General features: G+C 38.7%; 1 protein-coding gene across 5 annotated transcripts; it reads right to left on the bottom strand.

The window, feature by feature from the left end:
* Window positions 1-347: 347 nt before the first annotated feature.
* Window positions 348-18,077, bottom strand: ARL6 (ARF like GTPase 6). Of its 5 annotated transcripts, none has more exons than XM_021550111.2 (9): window positions 17,995-18,077; window positions 15,338-15,488; window positions 13,513-13,574; window positions 11,726-11,794; window positions 9,409-9,503; window positions 5,619-5,748; window positions 4,158-4,213; window positions 4,032-4,044; window positions 348-1,647 (listed from the first exon to the last, which is right to left on the bottom strand). In XM_021550111.2, the coding sequence occupies exons 2-9, from the start codon at window positions 15,458-15,460 to the stop codon at window positions 1,611-1,613; spliced, it is 585 nt and encodes a 194-aa protein (XP_021405786.1). In that variant the 5' UTR covers window positions 15,461-15,488; window positions 17,995-18,077; the 3' UTR covers window positions 348-1,610. The 5 variants fall into 5 exon arrangements, with proteins under 5 accessions (XP_021405786.1, XP_077637320.1, XP_021405785.1 ...); XM_077781194.1 differs by having other exon boundaries at window positions 15,338-15,491; XM_021550110.3 differs by lacking the exon at window positions 17,995-18,077 and adding an exon at window positions 17,723-17,978.
* Window positions 18,078-18,658: the final 581 nt, after the last annotated feature.

The following is an 18,658-nucleotide window of genomic DNA, read 5'->3' on the forward strand; positions in this document are numbered from 1 at the left end:
CTGTAAGAAAGATTTCTTACAGTGAGATTTTCTTTTGGCAAAGCAGGGGAGTTAAATTTAACTATTTAATAACAGAGTACATGACACTGTTCTCCCATTTCAGCTCCCTTTGCTCCAAATGCTGCTCTATGAGGTGAGGCCTAGAAGGCATGCTGACAGATCATTTGTGTGTCTTATATGCTAATGGTGTGGGGGGAAGCTTTTGCAAGAGATGCATATTATATGTTCCACAGGGATCAGGTAATCACTGAGTTAAATGGAGTCTTCAGCACTATCAGGACCAGTCTGCTTTTTCCTGAAGTGGCAGAACAAAAATAAAATTCTTAATTTTTTTATCTGTGGTACACTTTGGAGCCAGAAAGTTTATTAAATTTATTTTTGGAAGTAAAACAGTCTGTATACACAACAGAAGTATATAACACATTTCATAATAATGATCTGATAAACCAGTGAGCTGTCTCTTAACTGTGTTTTTTAACAACTTGCAAGAAACTGATGCACAGGAAGTTCCACCTGGACATGAGAACTTTTCTGTGCAGTGACCATGCACTGGAACAGATTGTCCAGAGAGGCTGTGGAGTCCCCCTCACTGGGGATATTCCAGAACCACCCAGATGCAGTCCTGTGCCATGTGCTCTGGGATGGTCCTGCCTGAGCAGGGAAGTTGGGCCAGATGACCCCACTGTGGTCCCTTTCAGTCTGACCCATCCTGTAATTATTATACTCCTTAAGTACCTGGAAGGGAAGTCTAGTGCATTAGGTAGTGCAAAAAATACATGCAATTAATAAAAAAAACCCTTGGCAACAGAGATACCATTTTATTACATATACAGTGCTATATCCACTTGAATATGGATAAACAAATTCCAAATGAAACAAATAAAAAAACAAAAATCTCTAGGATGTAATGATCATTAATGAGCATATTGAAGTTAAAAAACCCAATCAGGGCATGTCGTATATTTGATGTTTTATTGATGGGAATGCAAATATAACCATGGCATAATCACAAAACAATTAGTAACATTGTCTTAAAAGCATTTCTTAAAAACATCTGCAATCATCTATAACAAATACACTTAACATTTGAATCCTTATATCTTTAATCAAAATACTCTTATAGATGTATATTAAGAGATGGATAATAAAAACCCAACATCAAACTTTAATATAAAAAAAATGGCAGTAATGCCTGCAACTAGGCAACTAGAATCAGTAGGTATTTTATGTAGCTGGATTTCAGGAAGTGCTGATTATTTTCTCTGGCAAATAAATATTCCCATTTCCTCAAAAGGTGTCCCCCCAAAAAAACAGAGGGGCATTTACTAATGTCTAATTATCACTTAAACCTCAAATGAATGCAGATGTTTATTTTTAACACAATTTTTTTTTTTTGTATTTGCTCTCCAGTCACAAGATTCAATTTAATTAATCAATGTGCATACCTGAGGTGCTAGGTTGTCTACATTCAGTTTTCCTGGAAGAAATACTAAACTGAAACAAGTCAATACAGGATATTTTAGCTGAAATGTTCATCTTCAAATCATTCTTCCTTTCCAAGAGACTTGTTCACCTACTGACAAAGGGCATAAAAGAACCTCATAGATCCTTTATTTATCTCTCATGTCTTCATTGCTTGCATCTGACCTGTTAATAAAAAGAAATATCTAGTCTTAGCACAAGATTAATTCTTGCTGCATTTTGCTTTTTGAAAACATAAAACCCATCTAGATATTTTGGTGTAGTTACAAGAATGGGGGGACAATGAGGAGTTGTTTTCAACTTGCTCTCTCATCCACTTCTGAAATTCCTGTACAGCCAAGTTGTTTTTCCCAAATCTTGCTAATTTAACAGGAAGACTCTTCCACTTAATACAATTTTTATCTTCTTCAGGCTTATAAGATTACTTTGATGACCATGAGACCTGGTAGTTTGTTTTATGAAATATGAAGTTTTATGAAGTATGCACTTCAATTCCTTGTAGGCATTTTGGCTTACACCTAAATGAACATAAACCACCCAATAGCAAAAGATTTAGTTTGGTTTCCAATAACTGACATGAAACTCTGCTGTCAGTAGGCACACTTCTCCATATTACTGCCTGATTGTCACTTCTCTACTCACTTCAAATGTTTTCTTGGTTACCAAAAAGCATCCAGCATCCCTTTACAAAATGTGGAAATCAGCACAATTTCCCCCACTAAGGGGGAATGTTGTGAGACAGGTTTGTTTTACCCTGTGGAGGATGTGCTGTTGCAAAAGCAACCCCATTACAAAATAAGAAAATAACAAACTCGGTCTTCAATAGGGAAAAAAACACACCACCCTGCCACCCCAGCTGTGAAGTGGGTCTGGAAAGGGTAATTAAGGAAAGCTTGGCTGCTGACAAGAACTAATTCACCAGGTGTCATTTCATCCTCAATTTTATGGCATCCCCAGGCTGTGATTTAGGGACTACCATAACTACAGAGTTGTTCCAAATATTTCCATCTGGTGCTCTAGGAATGAGAATCAAGAGTAAAAAATTGTCCTTGAAATATCAAAGTATTCAGCCTTTAAACATAAAATCACCAAACTACATGTGCTTAGGTAACAGTTTAAACTCAACCCCTCTTTTAAGCTCTTGGGTTCACTGAACCAGGGAATTAAAGGAAATTTTCAGATAGAGCCCATCCATGAGGATTTTCAGCTCAGAAAATTAAGAAATTTAACACTCCATAAGAAGTGAATGGCTGTGAAGAGCTATGTGAGTGACAGCAGAAGCATCTGTGACAGCATCTGCTGCTGTGCTTAAAAAATTCTACATATATAACTTAAATATTTTGTTAGAAAATATTTACACAAGCATTTGAGATCCTTTTAAGTAGCATGAAGCCATGTACAAACCCAAAATTTGGACTGAAACTCTAAATGTTCCCCCAAGAGAAGCAGAGACTGAACACAGAAAGAAGACATTACTAAGCCAGAACTATGCCTGAAATTAGGGAAAATTAGGATTTGGAATCTGCCTCTATGATGAGAGGATACGGGAGAGGAAAAACCCAATACCAAAATCCTGGTTCCCCAACAGAATTATTTTGGCTGGTGGAGGATACATCACTGCTCTTCCGTAGGGCGGTAAATCTCTTTCTAAAGACTATTTTTGGCAAGCAGCCCTCCCTCTGAAAACATCACCTAATGTTTTTGTACTCTACAATAACTCGGTAGAACAAACCATCTTGTCCTGGTCAGCAGGACGAGTCTAAGCAGCAAGGACAGCCTGGTGTCCCCAGCAGTGGGGATGGGTTCACCCGGGCCAGGGCTGGCTGTCAGCCTGCTGAAGGAGGCTCTGTCCCCGGGCCAGCGCTGACACCCCGCGGCCAGCGGGGCACAGCACAGCCGGCTGTAGCCGCACCACCCCAGGCACTTCACAGCACAAGCAACGCCAGCCAGGGAGCTAAAACTGGGACCAGGCTGCCGAAACTATGCCACACTTCACTAATCTAAACACTGAGCAGGACGACAAGAGAGACCAGAGCCTTAGCAGCACACAACAGAAGGAGACACAACATCTGTACCAAGTTTTTAATTACACAACATCTGTACCAAGTTTGTAATTAAAGATGCTGGATGTCAGTCATCATCTGAGCTGGATCTAATATTTTCTTCCATGCAGTTATGAGTATCTGCATGTCCTATAATCGTTATAGTGTAAGAAGTTCTTCTTTTGGCTCTGGATTAAACAGCCGAAGGTGTATAATTAATACCAGTGTATTTGTCTGTGTACCTGGCACCCTTTCTTGATATGTAACATTAAGTTATGTAAAACAGAGACCGGACATTAAAAATAAATTAAAGAAGAAACTGAACTACCACAATAAGAAATGAAGCATGGGAGCTGGTATTGTATAAATGAAAGTGCTACACTGTTTGCAAGAGTGTGCATTAGTATTTCATAATACACACTTTGGTCAGGGAAGCCCACATTATGTTTTGTGTACATTAAGGAGGTAAATGAAAGGCAAATGATGAGATAGAGCTTTAGTACTCACTGTGTAATTTGATCTGACAGCAGAAATGGACAGAAAGAAAACAAAGGAAATAATAAAGAAAAAACCTTACAAAATGAAAGAGTTTAAAAGAATGAAAATACAGCAAGAGAATTACGTATGATATACCTTGGAGCCAATCCACACCTTCTTGTAATCCTTCTCCTTTAAGAGCATCACTGGCACTGAAAGAAACAAATCAAATTTCAAAAAACATTGTAAAAATACCAGTTTTAGTTGAGTCATCGCCAAACTTGTAATTTACATAATTGCAAAGTAGCATCAAGAAGTTTCCTTAGGTTTTCTTCCTATAGAGAAGACTGCTCCTCAAATAATATAGAGTACCTTCCCCACAGGGAAACATAATTTCATTATGTGATCTTTTTTAATTCCAGTTTCAAGGCACAAAGAATCATTCCTAGAACATGAGGGGCTCTGGAGAGCTCCCACACAAGGCAGACACATTGTTCTGCAGCACCTCCCTCCCCAGACAATGCTGTGAAAGACGTTTACTCCCTCCAACAGCAGCCATGAATCATGGAATCATTTAGGCTGGAAAATACCTTTAAGATGATCAAACCCAAATGTTCTCCATGCAGTTCCTACACAAAGTGAGATTGTTGGAGTACTGGAAGAAGGAATTATGTGTGTATACACACTGCATTGTAACAGCAACCCCAGGAGTGTCTGTTAATGTATAGAACTATTCTGTCACACTGAGAGCAGTGTAAATCCACCTTCTGAATCACTGGGGGATAACTGTTTAAATGCTCTTCATTTATGAAAACCCGCACAACAGTGAATCTGGACTATAACTGCAGTTCCCTATAAAATGATCTTCCAAGAAACTCAGGAATTCATGAGTGTGATTTCTGAACAAAAACAATGTTCAGGTAATCAAGTTTAACATTAAAGTGCTTAAAATAAAAACTGTAGCTTTCAGCAGCATTTAGCTGCTGATTTCACTTTTATTTATAACAGCTGAAGACCTTAATAGGACAAAAAACTAACTTTTATAAAGCAGTTCTGGTAAAAGGAGGATTTTTTCCTTGTGAACACCAGCACTAAGTAAAGCTTACATCCTTCAGAACAAAAGACTAGCTCCTACAACTAAAAATCCCCTCAAACATGACTAAATGGCCTTTCAACAACAGTTTACTGAAGCACCTGCTGAATGAAAAAAAACACAAAAAACTCCAAAGGTTTTATTATTGATATTCTCAAACCTGCAAGGTAATCTAGCAGGAGCACTCTGATAACAATTCTACTAAATTTCCCAGTAAAATGTAATGTCAACTGTTCTCTTATCAACCCCGCTTTTTGATTTCACTGGAAAACCTCCATTCCATTACTTGGCTAATAGTTCTGCTGTGAAAACTTTAAAGACACAGTCTAAATGCATGCACTGTACATTTAGAATAAGTTTGACCGTAAGTATTTTAATATTACTGCTTTCAATTTACTGTTTCACATATGGAATCTGTCTTTTATCTACTCCATTTATTTTATACAGCAGTGAGTGGCATGATAGGGCTAAAATAGGAATGCACAAAGTAATGCAAATAAAAGGATAGAAAAAGAGAACTTTACCAGATATGCCAGGGCTTGTCTTTGATGTTTTCTAAGGACAGCAACTGAGACACTTTCACAGATGACACTGCATCCCTAAGGTCCATCTTGTTAGCAAAGAAGAGAATAGGCAGCCGACGGTGCTTAATGTCTAGGCATGAGCAGAGACAGAGCTCAGGACATGAGGCAACACTCAATCTCTGCATGTAACAAGGTACAAACAACACAGGGAGGCATTTTGCTCACCTGTAGCTGCAATTCTCTGAAGGTTGTATCCTACCAAGATGCACATACTGTTGGGTCACCTGGCCTCTGCTGCATGCTTCCAAAATGTTCACAAACTTCCTTGCAGGCATTGGAACTTTCCACCCCCCTCTCCCCCTACCTTATACCCACACTTCAAGCTGGAGATTGGAATTGCTGGTGAAGCTGAGGGAACAAGAGATCAAACCACTGCCTACAAACACTGCACATCTCTGCTTACTGAGGACTGGATGTATACAATGGATGGAAAAAATAATTTGTGTTCATTCATAATGTCACAACAATAGTTCAGAAGGGTAGTCTGAATTATCCTTTAGTGTCCTGGAAAGCATCCATTACTTCATAGAATTTATACAATTGGAAAAAAAAAATGCACATGTGGACATCCTTTATTTTCCCTTTCCTAGAAGGACTTCTCCAGAAGCTCTTTCAGCTACCAGTGAGCACTACAGACCAAGCAAAGTACTTTGGCAGTTTCTGGAATACTGACACATAGACAAGTTTAAACCTCACAGATTACCCCAAAAGACTACATGGTGATTGAAAGGAAACAAAACATATTTTTTCAAAGTTGCAGATGCCAAAAAAATTACCAGCGCCAAGACTAACTCTCAAAGTTTTCATATTATTTATACAAAGAATGATATCCAGGACTAGAGAAAATCTAGGTTTTAGCCTATCCATCAGTGCTTGATGGGAAAAGAACTTACATACCACCACTTCAATGAAAATTGCTACACAGGATCTTTTTAAAATAGTAAAAAGAAAAGGTTATGTCACACAGGAAACTAGGTAAAGATTTATTTTAAAATGTCAAACATAAACCATCCACCCCTGCGGATGGGCAGGAGAATGATAAAACCCCCAAAATCCCAACCTTCAGTGCTGAAATGGTTTGAACTTTCCCAATTATGCTCTTTTCCACCTTCCTACTAAACCTTTCCACAGAAACAGTGGAGATAACACTACTTCCCCATATTCATTCGGAGATTGTAAGTGCAGATCAAAACACAGACAATTTTCACTAACTATTTACCCTTCCTGGAGCTCTTTTTTCCTCTGATATCCATAAACACAGATCAAAGGCCTCAAAATACAAGCACAGTATAATTAAATCTCTGTTTTGATTCCATAGTTGAACAGCTATTGAGTCTCCTGACTGAAATTCTTAGAGTAATTTACAGTATAATTAAATGAACCCTGGTACTCACAGGTTGCAGGTTATGGGTAAATTAAAACCACATAAATTAGCTGACATCATATATGCAAACAGCCAAGTTAATCAAAGAATTTCCAGTGTTTTCCTAAACAATTAGAAAGGGGCACAACCTACCCACCCGGACTCATAATGCACACCCAAAGATATTTCCTAAATAAAGTCATGGTCACAGAAATTTATATTATTTCCTCATGTGCAGTATTTCCCTCCCACAATTTTCACAGTTACTAATGGAAAGCAAACACTTTCTAGCTGCAAGTGGTTATGAATGAATACATTTAAAATTATTCCAGATACTAGATGTGTGATGTGCTATTTTACACAAATAATTTGAAGTTTACAATAATTTCAGTTTAATTTAGAAGCATGTGCTGGAGGTGAAGTGACCCAAGAGTCATAATCTAATCCAGGTAATCTATGGCTACCACCTTTCAAAGTGCTGAAGAATGAAATTTGAGTAAAAAACCAAAATATGATACAGTTATCGTTATATAAGAATGCATTGTCCATTAATGTAGGTAAAAATAATTTATAGCTCTGATTCACACAAGTCCCAGCTAGTACAACTTTTAACCCCATTAATGCTTCATAGGACACATTCCTTTCCCTTTCCCTCAGGCAAAGCCTGGCAAAAAGACAGGAAACTGTTTTACTGCGGGACTGCTAAGATTTTCAGAGACACGTATTTATTCAATTCCATGTAAAACTTGGGTAAATGCATACATTTAAACCACTCCAGGAGAATGACACTGTCAGAAGCATAGACTGGGAGAAAGAAGGGTATGCAGCAAGAAGGGCAGAACACTAATACAAATAAAAGAACTGATATAGCAAACTAGTTGTATATTGATTCACCTAACAGCTACTTTTATTGAACATTATCCTAGAAGAACTTTTTAAGCTCTTTGATATATCAAAACTGATAAATCAGTGACACTGTTGCTGTGTTGGAGCTAAGCCACTCCGAGGCAGAAATCCACAACTGCTGTCTCCTGGTTCTCAGGACTGCACCCTGTGGCCAGAGCCTGGGTCTTTTGAACTTGAAGACACAAATTCATGAACAACTGAACAGCACTGACCAGCTAGGTCAGCTTTAGTGACCTGTTAATGCCCAAATGAAAAGCCCCACCGAAGGTTGCTTCTACTCTGTCTAAACATTTTATTCTTCTGCCCTCTGTTAAACCAGTAACATCTTCCAGCAGCTTTAGCTCCCAGCCTTGACCGTGTGTGGTTCCACTTTACTAACAGAAATGGGTTTTATTGCTGCAGTTAATTCCTGACTTGGTACACAGTGCCCTGGCCTCTGTGTAATCCACCTGCAGCCTTTGGCTCACCTCATCCTCCCTGTGACTTAACACTGTCTTTTCAGGGTCTGCATTTGAAGTACCTCATACCCTTCAATGAGAAATTAGAACATGAGAATAAGAAGGTCTATCAGCTCCAGCATCTTTGTTGATGAATTAAAGTGTTACATATAGTCTTCACTTATTATGGGAATATATTTGTCCTTATCATACATTTATTTTTCTTAGAAAAGCAACTCAGCTTTTCCTTTCTTATTTTCAGCATGGGAATCTCAAAAGTTAAGGGTCTATCAGTTTAATAAATAATTAAGGAATCACAGGATTATTTCACTTTTAAACTTCCCAGATGTAGTTTAATATTCTGGTTAGGCAGAGCAACTACCTATAGTGCTGAAAGTCAAAATTGCATATTGTTTACAGACACATCCCAGTAATGCTGGATATATGGAAAAGCAAAGAATTGACTGATATCAGAACTTAATTAAGGTGCAGTCTCATATAAAAAAAATCCAAGCCAAACCCCTAAAAACAAGACCCTGATCACAAATCCTCTCATATCCTCTTCCTAAGGAATTAAACTGACTGGTATAATTATCCCTCCATATTTCCAGCTAAAGCATAAAATTTATAATGAAGATGACAAAAGAAAGCTATGTATTATATTAAAGCAATTAGCTGTCTTCATGGAAGAAATGGACAGGGAGACACAGTTTTGTCTGCCCTGGTCAACACAAGAAACTTCTCCAGCTTCCAACTCAAAGTCTATTCTTTCTTAAAACAATGTAACTTTTGATCTATATTGATTAATAAGAGACCAACCCAACTCAGTGTAGAAAGCTGAAGTGTGACCAATTTATAAATGTGAATAGGTAAAAAAACCCCCAACAGGTTTTGAAGACTATTGCTGTGCTAATATTCATGAAAGGTTAAAATACTTCCAAAGTATTAAGAATGTGTCAGATAAGGGCTTTTCTTAAGGCAACACAACAAATATGGACACAGAAGGGGAAAAAAGCCTCCTCACCTGGATGATTCAGAAGGGTGTCAAGTTCTTCTTTGGCCACAACCATTCTTAATTTGTCACTGCTATCAATGACAAAAATAATGGCTTGGCCTTCTCTGCATAACATAAAAAGAGCAAAGAGGCAAATTATAGGTTCTCAAAGAAATGAGTATTCTGTGAATAAGAAAAGGCTTCAGAAGAAACGCCATGAAAAAAGTCCAAACAAACCTGATTTTTTCTCTAATTTTTGTCATTGTTATTTACCATTAACATTTGAATCCAGTCTTATTTCTGAAATTCAGTCTTTTGATGACATGCATAGTTTGTTTAGAAATGAGGTTGTTGCCTGCCCCTACAAGGTTTAGTCTCCACACACCTTCTAGAAAAGCTTGGTTTTACTAACCAGACAGAAAGATGAACTCAAAATGTAACCAACTGCTATTTTGACATTGTGGTCAGGCAGGAAAAAAAACCCATAAAGGCAGATCTTTATAGAAATTCTGTATTTCCTGTACTAAAGTTTTATTTAGAGAAAGGTCAAGTACCCTTTTAGACAAAACCTGTGTCCACAGCCAGGCATATGCAGGTTATTTTAACCTTTACATATCCTGCATAAACAGGATTTTTTTTTTTTTCAAGTAACAGGGAAAAACATTCAGCTATTTCAAATCATTAGGACATTTTGTTGGTAGTGTGACCACAGTCACAACATAAATGCAGCTACTCAACTCATTATTTCAGGATGTTTACTGATATTTTGACTTGATGTTCCATTTATTGAAACTTGTTTTGAAAACCAAATAAAATCTCACCATAATTCATAATTCACCTGCTGTAAATACCCACAGAATGTATATTTACTTTACATTTTAATGTAATATTCACTTCTACTTCATTTTATATTTCTCTTAGGCACCATTATGAATACATTCTTTACCCTCCAGCACCATCTATCTTTGTATTTTGTTAACAAACAGTTCTATTCCTGCTGGAAACCAGAAATTACCTAAGTAGCCCAAGACTGTAAGAGATAGGCCTATTCTTACTTTAACCCTTAGTAAATAAAGCTTTTGCATATTAGTTGAAAATGCCCAAGCAATTTTCCTGAGCATTGAGAATTTGACCAGAGGAATCAAAAGTATTGGCATGTATTTACCACCAAAAAAATAAGTTCACAAAGAAGTAACAGGAATAGGGACACAATATGACTTTGGGATTATTTAAGAAAAATGTACTTAGAGGATGACCTAGAAGATACTTTCAAGCTAAATAGAAGAAAAGTCCAGACTTGAAGGACTCCAAGGCTACTACTACGACACTTGCCCAGATTTAATTTCCTGCAAAATTAAATATTGCTTATCTTTATAAACTGAACAGCACATAATTATTTTATTGATATTTTTATTTAATTAATTTAAATTGTTTTAATATTATTCTTAGAAGTTAATCTTAAATATGTGCCTACTGCACTGGATCAGGAGCAGAGGTGGATAAAAGTACATATTTCACTGTCAGCATAGCCTAAAAAACTCCCTTACTGTTAGGGAGTTATTGTTAAGATAAAAAAGCCATTTGTGCCCCACAAGGGATAAGTAACTGCATTAAATACAGCAATCACAAAAATTATTTGCTTATGAAGCACTCTGCTAGAATTTTGAGAGCAGCCTGAGGGCATCAGTTTACTGAAATGCAAATCTAACACTTGAACAATGAAGGTCCCCTGGCCAAATGTTTTCAATGCTAACACAATTTGCAAAGGAAGGAGAGAAAGCATTAATCCTCAATTAAAAAAAAATTAAGCTCTACCACAACTGATACTAATATTTAATAAATATTATAATTTTCAGAAATTCTCCCTTCTATTTCTCCAAGATATTTCTGCATGGTTTAGTATTGTTTTCTTCATTAAGAATGTTCATTCAGGTATTTAGTTACGTGTGCCTTATCCTCTGAGGTTCATTTCCCTCACCTCTAAAAATCTCAGCCATCAGCCAGTATCTTTCAGGTTTTAAGCAGTTGAATTACAGAAGAACTGAAAAGCTGGAAACCTAACTCATCTTGAGCTTTCTTACGGGATTGGTTTTCAGGTTTCAATATTTAAATCTCATCTCTATTATGTTACCCGAAGATGTCCCTGAAAGCACAGAGTAATACCAGATAAAAATTATCATGTGTTAGAATAGAAAGTTTGATTTACCCAGAGTGAAACTTCTGTCAAACACAAGGTATAAGCCTTCTCTGAATAATTTATAACCACTAGATATTATCAATTTTCTGTTTAAGTAACCTACACAACAGTTAATATGAACAGCAATGCTTTAAAATAAATTAGGCTTACTTGTAGTAGTGTTCCCAGAGGTCTCTGTATTTCCCTTGACCTGACATATCAAATACTGTGAAAGACAAACTGCAAAGAAAAGAAGTGCATGAGGCCCAGAAAAAAGAACAAAACCCAAACCACATCAATTTTCTTTGCTACTCTGGCAAAAAAAAACCCAAACAAACAAAAGCCAGATCAATTTGAATCTCAATCAACTGAGAAAAAATTCTCAAAGGAACTCTGGTTCCACTGACTTCAAATGATCCTACTCAGCTTTTCAGTCTTATTATAAAAATATTTCACAATGGAGAATGTGTTTACTACCTGAATAAAAGAAGTAAACCAATTATTTTAACTTACATCAAATGCAAAATAAGTTCCCATTCAGCCTCTCTATCACGCTGGTATAAAATACTGTTTACGTATAAGTGAAATTCAGATGAACCATGACTTAAAGTCCATGGCCTGTTTTAAATTCTGTCCCTACATAGGTATAAATGTGGGCAAAATAAAAGGGTTTAAAAAAAAAATCCACCTTTAGGGGAAAAAAAAAAAAAAAGAGTACATTTTGGTAAAAACAGGTGAGTTCAGATGGCCAAGCTACAAAGAGCAGTCTTTGCCACTGTGAGATTTCACCCAAACACTACATACAGCAAGGCAACTTACTGAACACTACAAAAAGTTCTCATCTGCTCCTGAAATGTTTACAGGGGCAACATTGAGTTCAGAACTAGGCTCTCCATTTTTGGGTAGCCCCAAGTAGCTCCCCAAGTGGAGGCCACCAAAACAAGGATGTTAGGAAAAGGAAGCTCTCCAGACATCCTTTCACTCTATATCCAGACACAGAGTTGTGGGTTTATCAGTTTGTACAGTTTGAGGTTTTGGGGTGGGTTTTTTTGAGGTTTCTTTTGTTTATTTTAAACATTCTACATGCTGTATTTACAGGTCATCACTTCCCCTGCTACAGGATCAGAATAAAAAAAAAAAACCAATATAAATTAATTTACATTCTCACATGGGAAGTCCCAAACTTGTCTGATGTACTTTATTGGGACAGAGCTCAGCTGTGGAAGCTCTTAGAGAAATATGAAACTTCTCAGTATAAGATATCAGCTCAAAGAATAAACAATTTTCTCAGCTCAAGGAACAATTTTCTTGAACATCTCCCACCCAGTGAGGCTATACTGCTTGGTTTGAAGACTAACTGCACACACCAAAAACATCCAGTGAAGGCCACAAAATAATAGAATTATGCTGCCTCCTTGATATATCCTCGTGTCATGACATTCTTAATCTAAATCTTAGTCTTCATTCAACTAATGACTTATTGCTCTGTTTCCTGGCCTTTGCTCCTGCCACCTTTACATTGCTAATGTTGTAGCCATCCTTTTGCATTTAATGAGATTACACTGCAATCTCTTCAGAGTACCTCCAGTGAGAGTGCTTAATATAGGTTACCAGATTGAGAATGGAATTTAAGCTGCCACCTCAGCAGCTGTCTCTCCTCTAGTCTGTAACAGTGCCCTATTCTGAAACTCTCAAAAGACAGTGAGATGTTTATACATGCTACTGAAAAAAAACCTAATTTTTTTTTTTTAATTTAATAGGCTTATAGCAGCACAAAACACACATTATATTCTAACACAATCCTGGATCATGATTAGGTCTTATGGGTACTACATTTCAACAAACTGCAATGTGATGTCAATTACACCACCACACATGTTACAAAAACACTGAAAGAGATAATTAAGTGCAACTACTGTATAAAAATCACTACTTCTATTGAAGAAAAAAAGTACTACCTTGAAGTTTTGAATTTCTCTATACTGAATCCTATTGTTGGAACGATGTCCTGAGTTTGAGCCTTTGAAGGAAAGAGAGAACAAATTTTACAATCAAATTAGAAAATGCAAATACTGAAATATATTTGAAACATGAATAAATTATAGATCTATTTTTACTCCAAACTGTGCAATATTAAAAAAGTTCCCATAAAAGTAATTCAGAATCAAGGGTTTTGTATTTTCTGGGGAATAAACACTAGTGGAATTGCCAAAGCACAGAGCATTACTAAGAGATCTGTCTGATAACTGATTTACTACTGAGCTGGTCAAGGAACCTCTCAGCTAAGTTGGTGGAAAAGAATAGCTCCTCTAAGAAGCATCGATATTGAGCAGGAGGAAAGGTCACATCCCATAGATTACAGAGCTGTCTGAGAAAGTGACATGCAATCCTTGCACAGACTCCTAGAGCCCCTTATTCCAAACACCATCCATAGGCAGGTCCAGAAGAAACAGCTGCAGAGAGATGGAAAAACATCTGGATTTGCCAGGTCCCAGTATATTGCTCCTGGGGTAAAGCAGAAGCTCTTAACAAGACTGGGCTGACCCACAGCTCAAAATCACCCGTCCAATGAACTTATTAAAAATAAACAGTTTTATTAACTTTGATCTAATGACATTTGTTGCATGCTAGACTATTTGGCATGTCTGGCGAAAGTAGGACTTCTACAAGTTGGATGCAAAGTTATCCTTCTATAAATTCTCATTACAAATAAATTCTATTTATTCTACTCATGTAATTCCACTGAGAGCTTTTCTAATGCCCATTATTGTGATAAATCTTCAAGTCTGAGTTCAACTATAGTTAGGAATCCTTTACTGCTTGAGGCATGACATAAAAACCCTCTACAAAAAAGGTCTCAGGTTACAATGTGTACCAGGTAAATTGCACTTTATGTAATTACTTTCTCCCAAACAACTGGCAGCAGATATCAAGGAGTTTATAGTCTGTTTATAAATCTACTCAATTTTCAGTGGAAGAATAATTGCCAGGAAGAGAAGAGTAGCAGAGGCTTCACTATGTCACACTTTTTAAACAATGTCCAGTGAACTTATCAGGTAAAATTCAATGAAAATTAATAATAATAAAAATAAAAGGCTGTGTCCTGATATAAACAGCAATCAGTTTCCCGGATGCAAGTAACCAAGATGCACAACCTTTGCCTTTGAACATGCCAACCCAAATTCATCTATTTCTAGTCCATAAAAATATCTTGAAATAAGGATCCTACTTTCAGAATATTAGGCACTCCTAGTGGCCTCAAACACTTTTCACTGGATGAATGAACTGCGAACATTAATGGTACTTATTTTGAAAATTATTTTGCTTTAAAAATAGTGAAGTCACTCTTAAATGTGCATCTTATTTTTATTTCTTATTTTGTTATCTCTTATCCATTTATTATTTTTCAGGAAAAGATTAAAATGAGCGTGATAAGTTGTACAATTGTATTAATCCTAAATGTTCAACATCACTTGTAACTGCAATCTTGTGACAATTACTTAAGTGATTTAAGTGACTGTGATTTAAGATCCTGATTTCAGCCATCATAAACCCTTCCTTGTTGGATGATCTTAACAAAAGTGTACCTTGTTAACAGCAGGGTTTATAGTGTGTGTGTGAATGCTTACCCTTAGTTTTAGTTAGTTGGAAAATCTTAAAATATATTTGTTCCACTGTGCTAAATCACAAGCTCTCCACATCTTTTCCATGGGCACATCCTTTGTAACAACATGCAAACCCAGATCAAACAAACACCCACAGTGAACCAAGCAGGCTACTTACATTGGAAGGTTTAAGTTTATTGATGATCGTTGTTTTGCCGCTGTTGTCCAGGCCAAGGCACAAGACGTGAACCTCCTTTTTCTTCAGCCCAAGCCATCCTGCCAGCTTGTCAAACAATCCCATGGCTGTGGCTGGAAATCCCAGGGATCACCTGCTGTTCAGGGAATCAGAGCTGTTGGAAAAGCGCTACATGCAGGGCAGCGCTGGCAGTGAGGGTGGGCATGGGGCTGAGCAGCCTCCCACCTGGGAGCAATGGTGTGAGCAGGACCCTACACAAACACTGTGCCAGGGGCTGGCTCTGCACATAAGCACATGGAGGGTAAGCTGATTACAGCCAGGATACCAAAGTAGACTGGCTGTTTATAGCCCTGTCTATAGCACACGATGCCCTTGATTCACTGGGCAGAAAATGTTCTGAGCAGCCCAAACAGGGGCACAAAGCAGTGCCACCAGGGCTCCCACCAAGCTAAGCAAAAACAAAAGGAGGGTCATTATCTTCACACTGTCAGCAGTACACCTTTCAGACAGGAAAACAGTATTTCCCTTCTTCAGCACCTGCTAATTTACTGAACCCTGCATTAAATAAAGCACTCTCTTTTAATTCATTTCAAACCCTAATTCTAACAGGTTTTGCCAATATTGGCATGTATAAATTAGGAACTCTTCATTCACCACAAACAGAAACTGATTGAAATAGACCTAACAGACATCAAAACATTCACCCACACGTCACAGAGATGGCAAACCTCTGCTGCTGCCCAGACCCTGGCTGAAGTTGCCTGCCAGTGGCACATTCAAAGGAGCTTTCATCATGTGTTTCCCTGCAATAATGCACACTGCAAAGAGGATAACCCTTGTCTGCCCTGAATGAATTCCACTAGAAATAATTTCAGCAATCTGAAACCTTTGAGATGCCTCGAATAACAAAGTATTTAATTCATGTCAGAGGATTTCTGGAGTGGTGAAGGCTGCTTTTTTTTATTAATAAATTAAAAACACACAACACTGGACAACTCTGAGGCAAGTTGAGGAAATCACAGCAGGAGGGAGAAAGGGTAAAAAAAACCCATCAATAACAAAGCTTTGATCACACTTCTTCACTAATTGATTGCAAAATGATGGTTAACTGCTTTTTTATTTTAAACGTTGCATTTAATAAAGTCACACAAGTAACCATTCTGGCTAAAGCATGATTTTTTTTCCTTTTTAAATACAAATATTTCATAGAGCTTTCTCTGGTGCACTTTGATTCGGGACTGGTCATAATCTACTTTACAGCTATACAGAATTATTACCAGGTTAAAAAAACCCCTAACATTAGTTATAACAAGTCTTTCATTCTAACTCTCTTTGTTTTATACCCCACTCCTTTTCTAATGCATATATACAAATCAGAGAGCAGATTAAAGCTGTTTATTATGAAATTAACCTCACAAAACCCTGCTCCAAGATACATTACTTTCTTACCCAATCAAGCGCTTCATCTATATATTCTAGATGCTCAAAAAAATACAATCTAGAAGGTCAAAAAATGCATTGGAGGCACTCCTAAAATGAAACAAGAGGAAATACAAGGCCTTAAAAATACTTCTAGGGTTTTACTTTTAAATCTAAAACCCTAAATACACAACAGTTACTAACAACATTTTAATGAGAGCCATGTTTTTCTAGAAAAATTTCCTACCAGTTGGCACAGTCATTATCTAAGAACACAGTGGGAAAGAAATGTACCCTTGACTTCTTGCCCTGCCCCTATTTCCCTGTTTTTTCTTGTCTGTGAAGAGTAACAGCAGTTACAGCTAACACAGGTGCCTTTTCCCCCTCCTCTTTTTTGCAGCTGATATTTTGCCTACAGGGCTATACAGCATACATCAGATATCTCAGAAAATTATTTAAGCCAGAGTCTGGTCCAGGAGCTTAACAGCAAACTCTGTAAGCTTTTTTCTTAAAAAGGATGTTCTTTCATCTCTATCTTTGCCCATTTTCAAGCCTAATCAACAACAAAGGAGATTTAATCCATGAAATAGAGAGCAGCCAGCAAACAAGCTCTATGTGATGTCCAGGTGTTAGAAAGCCAAATGAATTATTTCGGTAGAACTGCCTTGTTTAGGTTCAGGGCTGGATATATTTCAATGGTCTCAGACCCAAAAGAAAGGAAAGACTGAGCATGTGGACTAATTAGCATGGGAAACGAGAGAATAATTAGCCAACAGAAGACAGGATACTAACTGATAAGGGAACCAGGTGACTTGCAATCAGTGAACATTAATGCCTTTGTTGGCTAAAATGTATAAACAGTGAAAAGCTTTGGTAGTGGCCGTGCTGGCTCGGCGGATTTGCCGCTCAGCGCCCCTTTCTGCGCAGAACCAGAAATAAATCAAATACCTCGGCTCTGTGCGTGGCTCGGTCTCAGGCACACTGGGTGCAAGGAATTAGGGTGTCCCCTAATTCGGGACAGCGCCCGGGCGCGGGGGATCGCAGCTCCCAGGGCCGGCCTTCCCTCCTCCCGTCAGCACCACAACGCCTCGCGCCGCCGCGGGTGCCTTCTCCCAGCGCAGAGGACAGGGTCTCCTGTCCCGGAGCGGCACAGGATCCCCAGGGAAGGCCGGCCCCGGCGCCCCCTCCCCGGGCGCGGCCCCCGCGGCCGCAGCACCGACCTGGGCCGGGAGGCGCCGGCCGCGCCGCCGCCGTTGCCGAGGGAACCGAAGCCCCGCCCTCTCCCCGCTCCGCCAATCCCGGCTCGCCGTTCCACCCGCTCCGCCTCTTCCGGCCAATAGCGGGAGGGCGTTGGGGTGGGGCCGGCCCGAGGCCACGCCCCCGGGGCAGAGGGGCTGCGGGGGCCGGGCAGGGCTGGGGCGAAGCTCCTTCGCGCTCCGTGTCCCGTGCCTCTGGAGTGTTTGTAAGCACTGCCCCGTTCCTGGCATAGCAGCAACGAGAGTGCGTGGAGAAAGCCTTCTGCGGGTTGCGATGAACGCGGAAGGAAACCCCTGAGTAAGAACGGCCACCCGGGGTGTTGACAGCACCGCCTGTTCCCAAGCGGGCGCTTTGGCCTAGTCTGGAAAATCTCAAGTGCCCGCGTCACTGGGGCAGTGGCAGCAGCAGGGCTTTGGGAGGAAGGCAGCCTGGCCAGGCCTGCAAGGGCTGCAAATACACTTCGGATTTATTTATTAATTTATTAAGTTTTTTTTTTTTTTTTTTTTTTTTTTTTTCCCCTTCATAGCATAGTTCCCGTCAGATTGATTCAATGTCTGCTGCATTTCCTATATCGGGAAGGTTCCGACTAAAATAAGATTCCCCTGTAGTGGCATTATGAGTTACTAA

The sequence above is a fragment of the Lonchura striata genome, chromosome 2 (genome assembly GCF_046129695.1).
Source record: "Lonchura striata isolate bLonStr1 chromosome 2, bLonStr1.mat, whole genome shotgun sequence".
NCBI classification, from domain to species: domain Eukaryota; kingdom Metazoa; phylum Chordata; class Aves; order Passeriformes; family Estrildidae; genus Lonchura; species Lonchura striata.

Coding starts and splice junctions, on each gene's coding strand:
- ARL6 (XM_021550111.2), bottom strand. CDS start 15,460: ATGGGATTGTTTGACAAGCTGGCAGGATGGCTTGGGCTGAAGAAAAAG. Junction 9,504..11,725: donor CTCTGGGAACACTACTACAA/GTAAGCCTAATT, acceptor TATGTTATGCAG/AGAAGGCCAAGCCATTATTT. Junction 4,214..5,618: donor GACAAGCCCTGGCATATCTG/GTAAAGTTCTCT, acceptor TGTTTCTTTCAG/TGCCAGTGATGCTCTTAAAG.